The sequence below is a fragment of the Mobula birostris genome, chromosome 4 (assembly GCF_030028105.1).
Source record: "Mobula birostris isolate sMobBir1 chromosome 4, sMobBir1.hap1, whole genome shotgun sequence".
In the NCBI taxonomy this organism is placed as follows: domain Eukaryota; kingdom Metazoa; phylum Chordata; class Chondrichthyes; order Myliobatiformes; family Myliobatidae; genus Mobula; species Mobula birostris.
In genome coordinates this window covers 203,536,506-203,553,914 of record NC_092373.1, presented here as the reverse complement: position 1 = coordinate 203,553,914, position 17,409 = coordinate 203,536,506, and the positions used below count along the sequence as shown (strand labels likewise).

Below are 17,409 nucleotides of genomic sequence, written 5' to 3'. Positions count from 1 at the left end.
ACCACACACAATACTCCAAATTAGGTCTCATCAATGTACTCAATACTTTGATCTATGAAAGCGAATGTGTCAAAATCTGCCTTTAAGACCCTATCTAACCATGATGCTACTTTCATGGAAATATGGATCTGTATACCCAGATCACTCTGTTCTACCACACCTCTCACTGTGCAAGTCCTACCTGCTATTTGCTGGGATTCCTGGCAGGAGTCAGAACCCTGACAGAGTGAGGTGAAAGTTTTACTTGTGGAATGTTGGGGGTTTTTGTCGTTCTATTCCTCAAAGGGCAGTGGCCTCAGAGTCTCTGATTATTCTAAGGCAGAGCACGATTGGCAGGAAGGTGATGGTTGATCAATAAGTGGAGTGACCATCAGACAATAAAACATAGGGGCAGAATTAGGCTATTTGGCCCATTGAGTCTGCTCCACCATTCCACCATGTCTGATTTATTAACCCTCTCAACCCCATTCTCCTGCCTTCCCTCCATAATCTTTGACACCCTGACTAATCAAGAACCTATCAACTTCCACTTTAGATCTACTCAATGACTTGACCTCCACAGCCGTCTGTGACAGTGAATTCCACAGATTCATGACCCTCTGAGTTAAGAAGTTCCTCCTCATCTCAGTTCTAAGTGAATGAGCCTCTGCTCTGAGGTTGTGTCCTCTGGTCCTCGACTTAACCCATTGTAGGAAACACCTTGTCCACATCTACACTATCCAGGCCTTTAGAGTGAAGGGTTAAAGGGTTAAGTTAACAATCAGAGCAGTCATGAGTTTATTGAGGGTAGGGAATTCTTGAGGGGCAGAGTGGCTTCCTGCTGGCCCTCATATGTTCAGATGAAACTCATGGTAACAACTATGTGACAATGAGCTCTTAAAGCCAGAAATATGTCAGTGACTGTTCACTCTCAGGTAGAGTAAACAGTTACCAGCTTGCTGTCCTAGTGATGAGACCTTGGTGGTGGCAGGGTATTCATTAGTCTCACAGCCTGAGGGAAGAAGCTGTCACTCAGTCTGACAGTCCTAGTCCTGATGCTCCTGTCCCTCCTTCCTGACAGTAGTGGGCCAAAGAGATTGGTGGTAGGGATCCCCAGCAATGATTTGGGCCCTTTGTCTGAAATGCTCCCAGTAAACGTCACAAATGGGGGAAGGGAGAACTGGGTGACACTGGTAAAATACTGAGAGTCTAGTTCACTGGTTTATTGTTGAGACTGACAGCACAGAAGCTGTGTGGCCTTGGTGGTAGCAAGGGCTAGGCCTCACACCTCGGGCTTGCCTGTTGCAGCAGTACAGGAGGGATTTGTGTGGCTGCGTGATTACTGCCAACTTATCTGCGCTAAAAGTGCTTTGTGCTGTGTATGACTGTCGGTACAGGGTTGTACTTCTTGTCCCAGAGTAACACTGTTTCATTTGGCTGTATTCATAGATATTCATGTATGGATGAATGACAATTAAATTTGAACTTCAGCTTGATTCTCTTGGAGGTTCTTACTAGAGTCTTGCAAGTTCCGTACCACACAACAATGAAGTAGGTTCATAAAGTCACGAAGGGCATAGATAGGGTGGACAGTGACAGTCTTTCCCCCAGGGTAGGGAACTCTAAAACTAGAAGACATAGGTTTAAGCTGAGGGACACGAGGGGCAACTTTTCCACACAGTGGGTGGTGGGGCGGCATGGTAGTGTAATGGTTAACACAATGCTTGACGGTACCAGCCAGCTGGGTTCAATTCCCACTGCTGCCTGTAAAGAGTTGTACATTCTCCTCATGACCATGTGGGTTTCCACCTACAGTCCAGAGATGTGCCAGTTGGTAGGTTAATTGGTCATTGTAGATTGTCCCATGACTAAGCCAGTGTTAAATCAGGAAATTGCAGGGTAGTGCAGCTCGAAGGGCTGGAGGAGCCCATTCTGGGCTATATCTCAATAAATAAATAAATCTGAATGAGTAGCTAGAGCAAGTGGTAAAGGCAGGTGCAATTACAACATGTAAAAGACAGGTGTGTGGATAGGAAAGGTTTAGAGGCATATGGTTCTGTAAGTGTGTCAGAGCCAGGGTGGAGGTGGGTGCTCTGGGGATAAGCTTCCATAACCTATTAAATGCTCCCAATGGCCTACATCACAAATAGCCTCTGACAACCGAGTCCAGCTCCTGGCCTTCATATGAGGCTTAGCTACTAAGCCTGGTGGAACCGTTTCTACTGACAGGAGAAAGGGCACAGGTGGGTTACTGTCACCATAAACAGGTCGTTTCAAGCAGATGGGGCTTATCAGCCACAGTTGGCAACTCATCTAGGAGAAGGAAAGCTCTGATTTCAAACCTCCACTGCCTGGCGGCTACACCCACTCATGGGGAAGGCTTTTGGAGTAAACCCCAAGGAAAATCTGGAGCTGTCCTACATTGTAAGGCAGTCCTACATTGAGCTCAGCATTGACTGGGAACTCTTGCAACACCGCTGGTGCCAAATTGTATCAGTCTCTGCCATTCCTTTGGATTCATCAGCTACACGGAGAGGGGTAGCCTGCTATATGGGCAGCATGTGCTCCATATTGTACAACCCTGGTTTGTGTATCTATGACACAATATGCATGGTCGACTCCAACCACCAGAGGGCCTCAGAGGGATGTTGGGCAAATGCAGGGATTTAGGACTAGCAGAGATTAGCACCTTGGTCACCCTACACAAGATGGACCAAAGGGCATGTTTCAATGCTGTGTGATTCTAGGCTATCACTCATCTTACACACTGTGTTCAGCACTCTGAGACACAGTACAGGAATCTGAACTCCCGGCCTTCCGTTCCAGAAGCAAGAAAGATTAACTGATTGATGGCATTAAATCTTTCTAACCACCCTTTACACTCTCTCCCATCCAGCACCAATACAGTATGATTCCTTTTCTCACAGTATTGACCCTATCACAGCAGCCCACCCCATTCCCCCATCCCCTACACACTACATTCTCTCTAGCAACAGGCACAAAATGCTGGAGGAACTCAGCATGTCAGGTAGCATCTAATGAGGGGAATTGAAGGTGCTGGAAAATGGCCAGTAACATCATGAGGGATCCCATCCACTCTGCGCTTGAACAGTTTGTCCTACTCCCATCAGGAAGGAGGCTACGTAGCATCCATGCCAGGACCACCAGACTCAAAAACAATTACCTTCTCCAAGCAGTAAGGCTGACCAACACCTCCACCCACTAACCCACCCCTCCACACCCCCAACCACCACAGCTTTATCATTTCCTGTAAGACACTTTATGTATATACAATCAATATATGAATATAAGCTATTTTATGTATTTATATTTATTATACTTTTTAATTATTGTGTTTTCAATCTTATTGTGTTTTTTGTGCTGCATCAGATCCGGAATAACAATGATTTTGTTCTCCTTTACACTTGTATACTGGAATTGACATTAAACAAACGTGAATCTCTCTCTCTTTCAGTGTGATCCATACGTGAAAGTTTCTTTGGGAAAGAAGTCCATTAGCGACCAGGATAATTACATCCCGTGCACTCTCAACCCGGAGTTTGGCAGGTGAGGCATGGCGATCCCTTGACAACAGAAGTAAACGAGGATGTAGGAACCAGGGACATGGGCTGAGCTCATTACAGACTACCAGAAATAAAGCATACAGGCCTAGGCACTGAACCTCAAGGGGGTGTTTAACCACAATGACATCAAAACCTTCTCCCACCTCACCCACCTTCCCATCGATCACCCAAAGCAAGATAGCAAAGGTTTCAGAACGGTGTAGTTAGCGTATCGCTTTACAGCACCAGCAACCCTAGTTCAACTGTCCGGAAGGATTTTGTACTTTCTCCCCATGACTGTGTCGTCCCTCAACCACCAGGCTCTTGAGCCAGAGGAGATAACTTCAGATACCCCAACACTGAACTGATTCCACAACTCTCTCTTTTAAGGACTCTACAACTCGTGTTCTTGATATTTATTGCTTATTTATTTATTTATCATTATTATTTCTTTTCTTTTTGTATTTGTGCTTTTTTTTTGTCTTTTGCACACTGGTTGCCTGTTCTTAATTTTGTGTAGATTTTTATTGATTCTGTGATGTTTCTTTCTAATTACTGTGGACGCCCGCAAGAAAACGAACCTCAGGGTGACATACATGTACTTTGGTAATAAATTTACTTTTGAACTTTGAACCCCTGGTTCCTCCGCCATTCCAGGAAATGTATGGATTAGTTGGTTAATTGTTCGCAGGGCTGTAATTGGGCAGCGTTGGACCATAATATGTTAACTGGGCTGCCCTGATAAGTAAGTGTGAAACAAACTGAATTCACATCCTCCTGGCCCAGTGGGAGCCTGACACGTAGACCTGCTTTGTAAGGGGGTTCATACCCAACCTTCCATTGCAGAGCAGGGAGAAGATCGACTAGGATCAGCTAGGTGTGGGTTCAACCCAAATTGTGAGTTCACCAGGCTCTCCGTTGGTTGGGGTTGACCATGGATGTTACATCCTAGCCGTCTATGTTGTGAAAGGAAGTCCGTATGCAAGCCGGCACAATACGATATGGACAGCAAGCTCCCCCTCTCCACACAGTTGATGAATCCAAAGGAACGGCAGAGACTGGCACCAGCAACATCGCAGGAGTTGTCAGTCAACATTGAACTCAACATAGGGCTGCCTTAGGGACTCCAGCACCAAATTTTTCCTTGGCGTTTGCTCCCAAAGACTTCCCCATGAGCTGCAAGGCAGCAGAGGTTTGAGATCAGAGCTTTCCTTCTCCTTACATGAGCTGCCAACCACAGCTGACGAGCCCCATCTGCCTGAGCGACTGGTTTTAAGGCAGCAGTAATCCATTTTTGCCCCTTCTCCTCTCAGTAGAAACAGTTCTATTAAACTTAGTAGCTAAGCCACACGTGAAGGCCAGGAGCTAGACTTGGTTATCAGAGGCTATTTGTGAAGCAGACCTTTTGGAGGATTAAATAGGTAGGTAGTGGGAGTTTATCCCCACTGCCCCCCACCCACACACCCTGGGTATGACAACCTTAAGGAATTGCTAGGCCAAGAATGGCCCACAGAAACCAAGAGTTGTGTGCTCCCAACTTCTGTCCCCTGGGCCCTGTATCTGGCAGTGGCCCTTATTTGAATTTTAAGAGTGTTTAAGATTCAGCGAGTGAGGTGCCTCCCACACGTGGGATGTACCCTTGGCGAGGTGTTCCCTATCCTTTGGCTGCTCTATGCTCTGTCCACCTCTTGCCAACTTAAACAATCACACACTCGCAAGCTGGCTCACAACACTGACCCGAGAGTCTGGGCTTTGAAAACCCTCGAACCAATGAGGCAGCAACAGGCTTATTTAATTATTAGCAAGGTTTCAAGGATATATTTATTTTATCTGCACGATTCATTTGTTAAACAAAAAGCTGAATTTTATTTTGAAATGTTATTCCCAACAAGGTGGGGCAATTATTACTGTATTGTTCCATTCATGGATGCCAGTGTCAAAACGTAATCTCTCAGGACAGGGACAGCGGGATCAGACACAGAGTGAAGCTCCCTTCACACTATGCCATCACACATTCACGGAGTCAGATACAGAGTGAAGTGCCCTCCATACCATCCCATCACATGCTTCCCAGGTCAGAGACAGAGTGAAGCTCCCTCCACACTGCCCCATCACACACTCACAGAGTCAGACACAGAGTGAAGCTTCCTCTATACTGTCCCATCACACACTTCCAGGGTCAGATACAGAGTGAAACTCCCTCCATACTGTCTGATCACACACTCCTGGGGCCAGACAGAGTGAAGCTCCCTCCACACTGTCCAATCACACACTCCCAGGGTCAGATACAGAGTGAAGCTCCCTCCACACTGTCCCATCACACATTCCTGGGGTCAGGTACAGAGTGAAGCTCCCTCTATACTGTCCGATCACACACTCCCGGGGTCAGGTACAGAGTGAAGCTCCCTTCATACTGTCTGATCACACACTCCCGGGGTCAGGTACAGAGTGAAGCTCCCTCCACACCTACCCATCACACACTCCTGGGGTCAGGTACAGAGTGAAACTTCCTCCATACTGTCTGATCACACACTTCCGGGGTCAGGTACAGAGTGAAGCTCCCTTCATACTGTCCGATCACACACTGCCGAAGTCAGATGCAGAGTGAAGCTCCCTCCATACTGTCTGATCACACACTGCCGGGGTCAGACACAGAGTGAAGCTCCCTCCACACACTCCCGGGACATGGATCACACACACAGTGAATCTCCTTCCACAATACCCCAGGGGTGAGCTGTTTTATGATTATCCTGTGCTCTGCCTCTCCTTGTGTCTAACATCCCTGTCATGTTTTGCAGAATGTATGAGCTAACAGGAATCCTGCCCATTGAGAAGGATCTGAAGGTCACCTTGTATGACTATGACCTCCTGTCAAAGGATGAGAAGATTGGAGAGACTATCATCGACTTGGAGAATCGCTTCCTGTCGCGATATGGTGCCTGCTGCGGCCTGCCCCAGACTTACTCCATGTGCGTTCCCTTTCGCTGTCCATGAATTCTCCCCAGTTCCCACAGTTTTCCCATCCTCTCCTAGAATCCGTTCCCCATTCCCACAGCTATCCCGTCTTCCCCAAGAACTCTTTCTTCCCACAGCTTTCACATCATCACCGAAAATCCTTTCTTCCAATAGATTTCCCATCCTCTGCTAGAATCCGTTCTCCTCTGTTCCCACAGCTATCCTATTTCCCCAAGAATCCTTTCTTCCCACAGCTTTCCCATCCTCTCCTAGAATCCGTTCTCCGTTCCCACAGCTATCCTGTCTTCCCTAAGAACCCTTTCTTCCCACAGCTTTCACATCATCACCAAAAATCCTTTCTTCCAATAGATTTCCCATCCTCTCCTAGAATCCTTTCTCTCCCATTGCTACAGCTTTCATCTTAGAGCAAAAGGGAATGAGAGATGACTTGATAGAGGTCTACAAGATGATAAGAGGCTTTTTCCCAGGATGGAAATTGTTAATAGGAGGGGACTTAATTTTAAGGTGATTGGATGTAAGCATGGGGGGATATCAGAGATAGTCTTTTTTAAACAGTGACTGGTGGGTGATTGGAATGCAATACTAGGGTTGGTGCTAAAGGTAGACAGATTAGGGACATTTAGGGGCTCTTGGGCATATGTATGATAGAAAAATGGTGGTCTGTACATGTGAGGGAAGGGTTAGATTGATCTTAGAGTAGGTTGAGATAGATACTTTAAAGATCCTGAAGTAAATTACAGTGTCACAGTAGCATTACAAGTGCAGAGATATACAGATATTAGAAGAGAACTAAAAAAAGAATGAAAAATAGGTTACCTCAACAGTCTAATAGGAACCAGCGTCATCACTTCCCTGACTACAGGTTGACTCATTATAGAGCCTAATGGCTGAGGGTAAGAGTGACCTCATATAGTGCTCTGTGGAGCAGCACAGTCGTCTTAGACTATTACGAAAAGTGCTTCTGTTGCCAAGGTGGCATGCAGAGGGTGAGAAACGTTGTCCAGAACTGCCAGGATTTTCCATAGGGTCCTTTGTTCTACCCCAATCTCCAGTGAGTCTAGTTTGACTCCTATAACAGAGCCAGCCTTTCTGATCAGTTTATTGAGCCTGTTGGCATCACTCGTGTTGATGTCATTGCCTCAGCACACCACCACGTAGAAGATTATACTGGCAAAAACAGTTTTGTAGAACATGTGAAGGAAAGGCCTGCATACTCCAAAGGACCTCAACCTCCTCAGGAAGTAGAGGCGATTCTGGCCCTTGTACCCAGCCTCTATGTTGATGCTCCACTCAAGTCTGTCATTCAGGTGCACCCCCAGGTACTTGTAGGTCCTCACCACATCCATGTCCTCACTGTCAGTATGGAGCAATGCAGGCTTAGTCCGCCTAAAGTCCATCACCATCTCCTTTGTCTTACTGATGTTGAGCTGTGGATGATTCAGCTTGCACCATTTGACAAAGTCCTCCACCAGGGCCCTGTATCATCCTCCCATCCTCCCTTTATACACCCAACTATTGCTGTCATCAGAGAATTTCTGCAGATGACATGACCCAGTGTTGTATCTAGCTATACAGGATAAACAGGAAGGGAGACAATATAATCCCCTGTGGGTTCCCTGTGCTCCTCGTAGCTAAGTCTGACACACAGCTCTGAAGCTGCACAAATGTATGTGGTCTGCCAGTCAGGTAGTTCATTATTCAGGATACAATGGAAGTGCCAACCTACAATGTGTGGAGCTTTTCCCCCAGCAATGAGGGCTGTATGGTATTCAAGGCACTTGAAAAATCATAAAACATCATCCTCACAGTGCTTCCCTGCTTATCCAAATGGGAGTAGGCTCTGTTCAGCAGGTAGATGATAGCATCGTCAACTCCAATGTGCTCCTGGTAGGCAAACTACAGGGGATTGAGGGCTGATCTGACCAGGGGTCGGAGATGAGCTAAGATTAGCCTCCCTAGGGTCTTATGATGTGTGAGGTCAGGTCCACTGGATGGTAGTCATTGAAGACATTTGGTTGGCCCTCCTTGGGTACTGAGACACACATGATGTTTTCCACACAGCATTGTGGGCTGAAGGGCCTGTGCTACACTGTGATATTCTGTGTCCACGTTCTAGCCATGTTCCTGTCCAATTTGAGGGCTGATCGGAGGGGGAACATTGGAGATTAGTTTTTTTAACGAGTGAGTGATGGGTCGATGGAAAGCCCTGCCAGGGGTGGTGGAGTAGGCAGATCCATGACGGACCATCATGAGTCCTGCGGGCCTCTGTGTCTTGTCATGAAGCATTGGGCTTCTCAGTTTCTCGAGCACTTGTAATTACTGTTGCTGTCTCAACTAGAGTTGTTAAACCCCTTGTGCTTTATGTTTAATCTTGTCAATTGTGACTGACCTGGGTTTTCTGCATCCTGTGATTATTTAATACAGACTCCCGCAATGCACTCATCAGGGGTTATCGTGTAGAGAATGGTTTGTCTCATGGTGTCGCTTGGTCTTGCCACCAATACTCTGTTGGAATTCCTATGTACTACGTGTCTTTGTTTCCATCCCTATGTGAGAGTCTGTCATTCCTCCAGACGTGGGTTCATTCATTACCAGCACTAGTCACAGCAAGGGACTCTTAGATAGGCACATGGATGATAGAGAACTGGAGGCTATGGGGGAGGGAAGTGCTAGATTCATCTTGAGTAGATTAAAAGGTCAGCACAACATCATGGGCTGAAGGACCTGTACACACTGTTCAGTGTTCCATGTTCTGGGGGGGTGGAGGCTGAAGAGAGACCTGTCATAGTTGTTTTTATTATTATGAGAGGCATAGGTAGGGTTGACAACCAGACTCTTTTCACCAGAGTTCTCAAACACCAGAGGGCATGATTTTAAGGTCAGGAAGAAGGGAGCTCAAAGGTGATTTGAGGGGCAAGTTTTTTACGCAGAGAGTGGTAGGTACCTGAAATGGCTTAGTAGGGCTGGTCATGGAATCAGCCAGTTTGGTGGAGTCTAAGAGGCTTTTAGACAGACAGATGATGGCACAGCATTGTGGGTCGAAGAGCCTGTGCTATACATAAAGAATGGAGGGATATGGATGATATTCAGGAAGGGGACATTGATCAGTCCAACAATGTGGGCCGAATGGCCTGTCCATGCTGTACTGTTCTGTGTTCTGCATTTAACCGGGCTTCATCCCAATCCATCTGCTTCTCCTTCAGATCTGGACCCAACCGATGGCGAGACCAGCTCACACCGACACAGTGCCTGCACATCTATGCACAGAGACACGGTGACAGACTCCCTGTGTACAGGGATGACAAGATCTTGTTCAGAGGGCAGGAGTTTCATCTCTCGGAGTTCGGTGCGTATAAGTACTCTGACTGTAGTTTCATCTCTGACTCTGGGCATTGTGAGATATAAGATCATAAGATACAGGAGCAGAATTAGGCAATTTGGCCCATCAAGTCTGCTCTGCCACTCAATCATGACTGATCCTTCTTATTCCCTTCTCACCCCCACTCCCTGGCCTTCTTCCCGTAACCGTTGATGCCTTGGCCATCCAAGAACCTATCAATCTCCGCCTTAAATACACCCAACGACCTGGCCTCCACAGCTGCCTGCGGTAACTAATTCCACAAATTTACCACCCTCTGGCTAAAGAAGTTTCTCCACATCTCTGTTTTAAATGGATGCCCCTCTATTCTGAGGCTGTGCCCTCTTGTCTGAGACTTTTCCACCACCTACACTGTCTAGGCTTTTCAATATTCAAAAAGTTTCAATGAATTCCACTTCATCCTTCTAAATTCTAGCGAGTACAGACCCAGAGCCATTAAAAGATTCCTCGTATGGTAGTCATTTCATTCCTGGAGTCATCCTTCTAAACTTCCTCTGGACCCTCTCCAATGCCAACACATCTTTTCTTAGATGAGGAGCCTAAAACTGAAATTAATGCTAACATTGCATTTGCCTTCGTCATCGCTAACTCCCCCCCGTACAAGGACTCCCAAGTCCTTTGCATCTCAGATTTTTGAATTTTCTCCCCATTTAGAAAATAATCTCCACATTTATTTCTATGACCAAAGTGCATGACCATGCATTTTCCAACATTGTATTTTATTTGCCACATTTTGCCCATTCTCCTAATCTGTCTAGGTCCTTCTGCAACCTACCTGTTTCCTCAACACTATCTGCTCCTCCACTAATCTTTGTATCATCTGCAAACTTGGCGAAAAAGCCATCTATTCCATTATCTAATCGTTGATATACAGCATAAAAAGAAGCATTCCCAACACTGACCCCAGCGGAACACCACTAGTCACTAGCAGCCATCCAGAAAAGGATCCATTTACTCCCACTCGCTACCTCCTACCAATCAGCCAATGCTCTAACCATGCTTGTAACTTTCCTGTAATACCATGGGCTCTTAACTTGGTAAGTAGCCTCATGTGTGGTACCTTGGCAAAGGCCTTCTGAAAATCCAAATATATAACATCCACTACATTCCCTTTATCTATCCTACTTGTAATTTCCTCAAAGGATTCAAACAGATTCATCAGGCAAGATTTTCCCTGAAGGAAACCATGCTGACTTTGTCCTATCTTGTCCAATGTCACCAACTACTCCATAACTTCATCCTTAACAATTGACTCCAACATCTTCCCAACCACTGAGGTCAGGCTAACTGGTTTAATATTTCCTCTCTGAAACCTTCCTCTTTTCTTAAAATGTAGAGTGACATTTGCAATTTTCCAGTCCTCTGGCACCATGCCAGAGCAAATTATTTTTGAAAGATCATTACTATTGCTTCCACAATCTCTACCGCTACCTCTTTCAGAAACCTAGGGCGCAGTTCATCTGGTCCAGGTGACTCATGTACCTTCAGATCTTTTAGCTTTTTGAGCACCTTCTCCTTTGTAATAGTAACTGCACTCACTTCTCTTCTCCCTCACCCTTCAACACCTGGCACACTGCTAGTGTCTTCCACAGTGAAGACGGATGCAAACCATTCATTTAGTTCATCTGCCATCTCCTTGTCCCCCATTGTTATTTCTCTGGCCTCAGTTTCTAGTGGTCCTATATCCACTCTCATCTCTGTGTTATATTTTACATGCTTGAAAAAGCTTTTACTATCCACTTTGATACTGTTTGCTAACTTGCTTTCATTTTCCATATTTTCCCTCCTAATGATCTTTTTGGTTGCTTCCTGTAGGTTTTTAAAAGCTTCCCAATCCTCTGTCTTACCAATAATTTTTGCTTTTTTGTATTCCCTCTCTTTTGCTTTTACATTAGCTTTGACTTTCCTTGTCAGCCACAGTTGTACAGTTTTGCCATTTGAGTATTTCTTTGTTTTTGGAATATATCTATACTGCACCTTCTTCATTTTTTTTTCTAGAAACTCATAGCACTGCTGCTCTGCTGTTGTCCCTATCAACACCCCCTTCTAATTTACTTTGGTCAACTCCTCTCTCAAAACACTGTAATTTCCCCTACTCCAGTGAAATACTGCTATGCCAGACTACTCTCTCCCTATCAAATTTCAAGTTGAACTCAATCATATTGTGATCACTAGCTCCTAAGGGTTCTTTTACCTCAAGCTCCCTAATGACCTCTGGTTCATTACATAACACCCAATCCAGTATAGCTGATCCCCTAGTAGGCTCAATGACAAACTGCTCTAAAAAGCCATCTCATCGGCATTTAACAAACTCATTCTCTTGAGATCCATTACCATACCAACCTGATTTTCCCAATCAACCTACATGTTAAAATCTCCCATGACTATCATAACATTACTCTTTTGACATGCCTTTTCTATTTCCCGTTGTAATTTGTGGTCCACATCCCATCTACTGTTGAGAGGCCTGTATATAAGTGCCATCAGGGTTCTTTTACCCTTGCAGTTTCTTAACTCAACCTACAGGGATTCAACATCTTCCGATCTTACATCACATCTTTCTACTGATTTACCAGCAGAGCCACGCCACCCCCTCCACATACCTTCCTATACGTGCAGTACAATGTCTAACCTTGGACATTCAGCTCCCAATTACAAGTCATGATTCAGTGACAGTCACAACAACATACCTGATATTCTGTAAAAGTGCAACAAGATCATCCACCTTATTTCTTATACTCCACGCATTGAGATATAACGCTTTGAGATCACACAATCTCAGAGGAAACTGCTCCCAAGGACTAGAGCTGAGAGGAATAAGAGCGAAGTCATTTTCAAGTTTATTGTCATCTAACTGTACATATATACAACCAAATGAAACAATGTTCCTCTGGAGCACAGTGAACCCACACAACATATATCACGCACAGCACATAAAACAAAATATTAACACAAACAAGCTAATGAAATATGATTCAAAATGTTGTAGTGCGCAGCACAGATAAGCAGTAAACATCTGGCTGTCCTAGTGATGAGACCTTGGTGGTGGCAGGGTATTCATTACTCTCACAGCCTGAGGGAAGAAGCTGTTACCCAGTCTGGTAGCCCTAGTCCTGATGCTCCTGTTCCTCCTTCCTGATGGTAGTGGGTCAAAGAGATTGTGGGATGGGTGGTAGGGATCCTCGACAATGCTTTGGACTCTTCATCTATAACACTCCCGGTAAATGTCACAACTAGAGGAAGGGAGATTCCAATGACCTTCTTGGCAGTTTTTACTATCTTCTGTCGGGTCCTGTGGTCTGATACCTTGCAGCTTCTGTACCATGCAATGATGAAGTAGGTTTATAAAATCACAATTGACATCGATAAGGTGGACGGTGACAGTTGTTTTGCCCAGGGTAGGGGTGCCTAAAACTGGAAGACATAGGTTTAAGCTGAGGGACACGAGGGGCAACTTTTCCAAGCAGTGAATTGTGTGTATATGGAACAGTAAACAATGAATAGCCCGCTCTGCTGGTGACGAGATCTTGGTGGTGGCAGGATATTCATTCATCTCACAGCCTGAGGGAAGATGTTAGCCTTATCATGCTGCCACATGTTTCCAGAGTCCCTGCTTCAACTTGACTTCTGGCACTGTCTGTGTGGAGTTTACAGAGTTTCTTCTCATGTCCCAGTTCTGCCTTCAGTTCTGGTGGCATCGTATAGGATGGACGTGAAAACTTTAGACAGGGTGCAGAGGAGATTTACCAGAACGCTGCCTGGATTAGAGAGCATGTGTTATGAGGATAGGTTGAGCGAGCTAAGGCTTTTCTCTTTGGAATGAAGGAAGTTGAGAGATGACTTGATTGAGGTGTACAAGATGATAAGAGAGATTGATAGAGTGGACAGCCAGGGTGGAAATGGCTAATACAAGACGGCATAATTTTAAGATGATTGGAGGAAAGTATAGGGGATGTCAGAGGTAAGTTTTTTACACACAGGGTAGCAGGTGCGTGGAACACACTGCCAGGGGTGGAGGTACAGGCAGATATAATAGGGTGTGGCGGCCCGCACACACGGGACTCGAAATGCCATCAGGAGCCGCCAGCAGACACGCAGTAGCGTGTTTAGAACTACCTGGGGACAGTCTGACGTCACGTCCGCCCCACAGGTCACAGGGGCCCATGGGAGGGGAGATTTAAGCGCACGATTTTGAATCAGTAAAGGCATTCTGAGTTCAGCCTGCTCTGCCTCCGTGTGTTTCTTTAGTAGGACGTTTGCGCGTGACTACATTGGTAACCCTGACGTGATTCGAACACACAGCCTTCTGACTTTTATGAAGCTCTTAGATAGGCACATGGATGAAAAAAGAGATCTAGTGCTTTCCCAGCATATATGATAAATAAACTCTTCTCAGGCTTCCTGCCGAGACAAGTATCAATTATAACTGATGTTTCGATGACAAGCTCTTGCCATCTTTTTCAGGGATGATGCCTGGTGATGTCTAGTCTGGTAGTATTCCTGTTTATTGGACACACGTATGACAGAAGTATGAAGGGCTATGTAGGAGAGAAGGGTTGGATTGATCCTGAAGTAGGTTAAGGGGTCAGCATGACATAGTGCTCCAGCCTCAGGGCCTGAACTCTGTATTGTTCTATGTTCTGATGTACTGATAGTCCCAGCAGCCTCCTCCCCAGCCCCTCCCTTTCTCAGAGAGCAACCAGTGAGGTGGCAGAGAGTCTCATGGACACTGTATTGATTGTTCTTTCCCCTTGCAGAGGACGGAGTGACTTTAAACGTCCACCTCGGACCGCCCACTGAGAGGCTGGCGCTATACGTGCTGCGCAAGCAAGGACTGGTTCCAGAGCACGTGGAAACAAGGTCCCTTTACAGCCCACTGCAGCCCGATATCGAGCAGGTAAGGCATAGATTCTGCAGATCAGGGGGGTTAAGGCATGGATTCTGCAGCTCAGGGGGTTTAGGCAGCTAAGTGTTTTAAGGTGGAGTCTCAGCCTCACATTCTACCTCATGACCTTGCACCTTATTGTCTGCCTGCACTGCACTCTCTCTTGTAGCTGTTACACTTTATAATGCTGAGCCTTTATAAGGCATTGGTCAGACCACACATGGAGTATTGTGAACAGTTTTGGTCCCCTTATCTAAGGAAAGATGTCTGGCAATGGGGAGGGTCCAGAGAAGTTCACAGGAATGATTCCCTAAGACCATAAGATATAGGAGCAGAATTAAGCCAATTGGTCCATCGAGACTGCTCCACCATTTCATTATGGTTGATCCAATTTCCCTCTCAGACCCAATCTCCTGCCTTCTCCCCGTGTCCTTTCATGCCCTACCCAGTCAAGAATCTCTCAACCTCTGCCTTAAATACACATAAAGACTTGGCCTCCACAGTTGCCTATGGCAAAGAATTCCACAGGATCACCACTCTGGCTGAATAAATTCCTCCTCATCTCCATTCTAAAAGGATGCCCCTCTATTCTGAGGTTGTGTCCTCTGGTCTGAGCCTCTCCTACCGTAGGAAACATCCTCTTTCACCATTCGATAGGTTCAATGTGGTCACCCCTCATTCTTCTGAATTCTAGTGAATACAGGCCCAGGGCCATCAAACGCTCTTCGTATGACAAGCCGTTCAATCCTGGAATCATTATCATGGACCTCCTTCGAACCCTCTCCAGTTTCAGCACATCGTTTCTAAGATAAGGGACTCAAAACCGCTCAAAATACTCAAAAGTGTGGCCTCACCCGTGCTCTATGAAGTCTCAACATTACATTCTGAGAATAAAAGGGTTAACATATGAGGAGTGGCATTTGATAGCTCTGAGTCTGTACACTGGAAATCAGAAGAATGAGCGCAGATCTCATTGAAACCTATTGAACATTGAGAGGTCTGGATAGAGTGGATTTGGGGAAGATGTTTCCTATGGTTGGTGAGTCTAGGATCGGAGAGAGATGAGGTGGTATTTCTTTAGCCAAAGGGTGGTGAATCTGTCTAATTCATTGACACAGATGGTTGTGGAGGCCAAGTCAATGGATATATTGAAAGCAGAGATTGATAGGTTCTTGATTAGTCAGGATATCAATGGTCATATGGAGAATGTAGGAGAATGGGAATGAGGGGGATAATAAATCAGCCATCATGGAATGGCAGAGTAGACTTGATGGGCCAAATGGCCTAATTCCATTCTTATGTCTCATGGTCCTTATTCTATATTCTATGAATTCCATCATGAAGCACCCTCAACATCCAGGGCATGCCCTCTTCAAGATTCAGGATTATTTAATGTCATTTCCAGTACACAAATGTAAAGGGGAATGAAGTAGTCGTTATTCGAGATCCAGTGCAACACAGGAGAAAAACACAAGATAAGGAACACAACAATAATAAAACGCACAATAAATATAAATACATATGATAGCTTATATACATAGATTAATTGTATGCCCGTAGTGATGCTAGGCACAGGAGTGTCTGTATGTAAAGTGGCTCTGACAGGAAATGATAAAGTTGTATTGTTTGGGGGTGTGGAGGGATCGGTTGGTGTGTGGAGATGTTGATCAGCCTTACTGCTTGGGAAAGTAACTGTTTTTGAATCTGGTGGTCCTGGCGTGGATACTACATAGCCTCCTCCCTGATGGGAGTGGGACAAACAGTCCATGAGCAGGATGGGTGGGATCCTTCATGATGTAACTGGCCCTTTTCCTGCACTTTTCTGTATTTATGTCCTTGATGGTGGGTAGGCTGGTGCCAGTGATGCACTGGACAATTTTGACTACCCGTTGTAGAGACTTCCTGTCCACTACAGTTCAGTTTCCGTACCATGCAGTGATGATCTCTCTTTGCACACCTGTAGAATGATGTGAGTATAGATGTGCAAAGTCCGGCTCTGTTCAGCCTCCTCAGAAAGTAGAGGTGTTGGTGAGTTTTCTGATTGTGTATGATGTGTTGTGGGACCATGAGAGGTTGTCCTAGATGTGTACTCATTGGAGTTTGAAACCGCTCGCAATTTTCACTGCTGTGCCACCCATGTAAAGAAGGGTGTGAGGGTGATGCAAGTTCTCCTGAAGTCAATAGCCATCTTCTTTGTCTTGTTGGCATTGGGGATGAGCTTATTTGCCTTGCACCAGGACTCGAGCTCTTCCACCTCCTCTCTGTAGACTCTTCTCATTACCACCTTCAGGGAGGAGGTACAGGAGCCTGAAGACCCACACTCAATATTAGAGGAACAGCTTCTTCCCCTCCACCATGAGATTATGGAACAGCCCATGAGCACAACTTCACTATTTTGCTTTTTTTTGCGCTCTATATATTCTTATTGTAATATAAGGTAATATTTTATGTATTGCACTGTACTACTGCCGCAAAACAACAAATTTCACGGTGTACGTCAGTGATAATAAACTGAATCTGACTCTAATTCTATTACTGTTTTACCTTGTTCTACCTCTGAATCCATTCGGCTCATCAAGTCTGCTCTGTCATTCCATCAGGGCTGATCTATTATCCCTCTCAACCTC

General features: G+C 45.5%; 1 protein-coding gene across 6 annotated transcripts in view; it reads left to right on the top strand.

Annotated features, from left to right (window-relative positions):
• dysf (dysferlin, limb girdle muscular dystrophy 2B (autosomal recessive)) overlaps positions 1–17,409 on the top strand; it is a 391,959-nt gene that overhangs the window by 320,400 nt on the left and 54,150 nt on the right. For all 6 annotated transcript variants that reach the window (XM_072256784.1, XM_072256786.1, XM_072256783.1 and 3 more), the window contains 4 exons: positions 3,455–3,546; positions 6,341–6,511; positions 9,722–9,864; positions 14,655–14,794. In XM_072256784.1, coding sequence (XP_072112885.1) covers positions 3,455–3,546; positions 6,341–6,511; positions 9,722–9,864; positions 14,655–14,794 — 546 coding nt within the window. The remainder of the gene's footprint in view (positions 1–3,454; positions 3,547–6,340; positions 6,512–9,721; positions 9,865–14,654; positions 14,795–17,409) is intronic.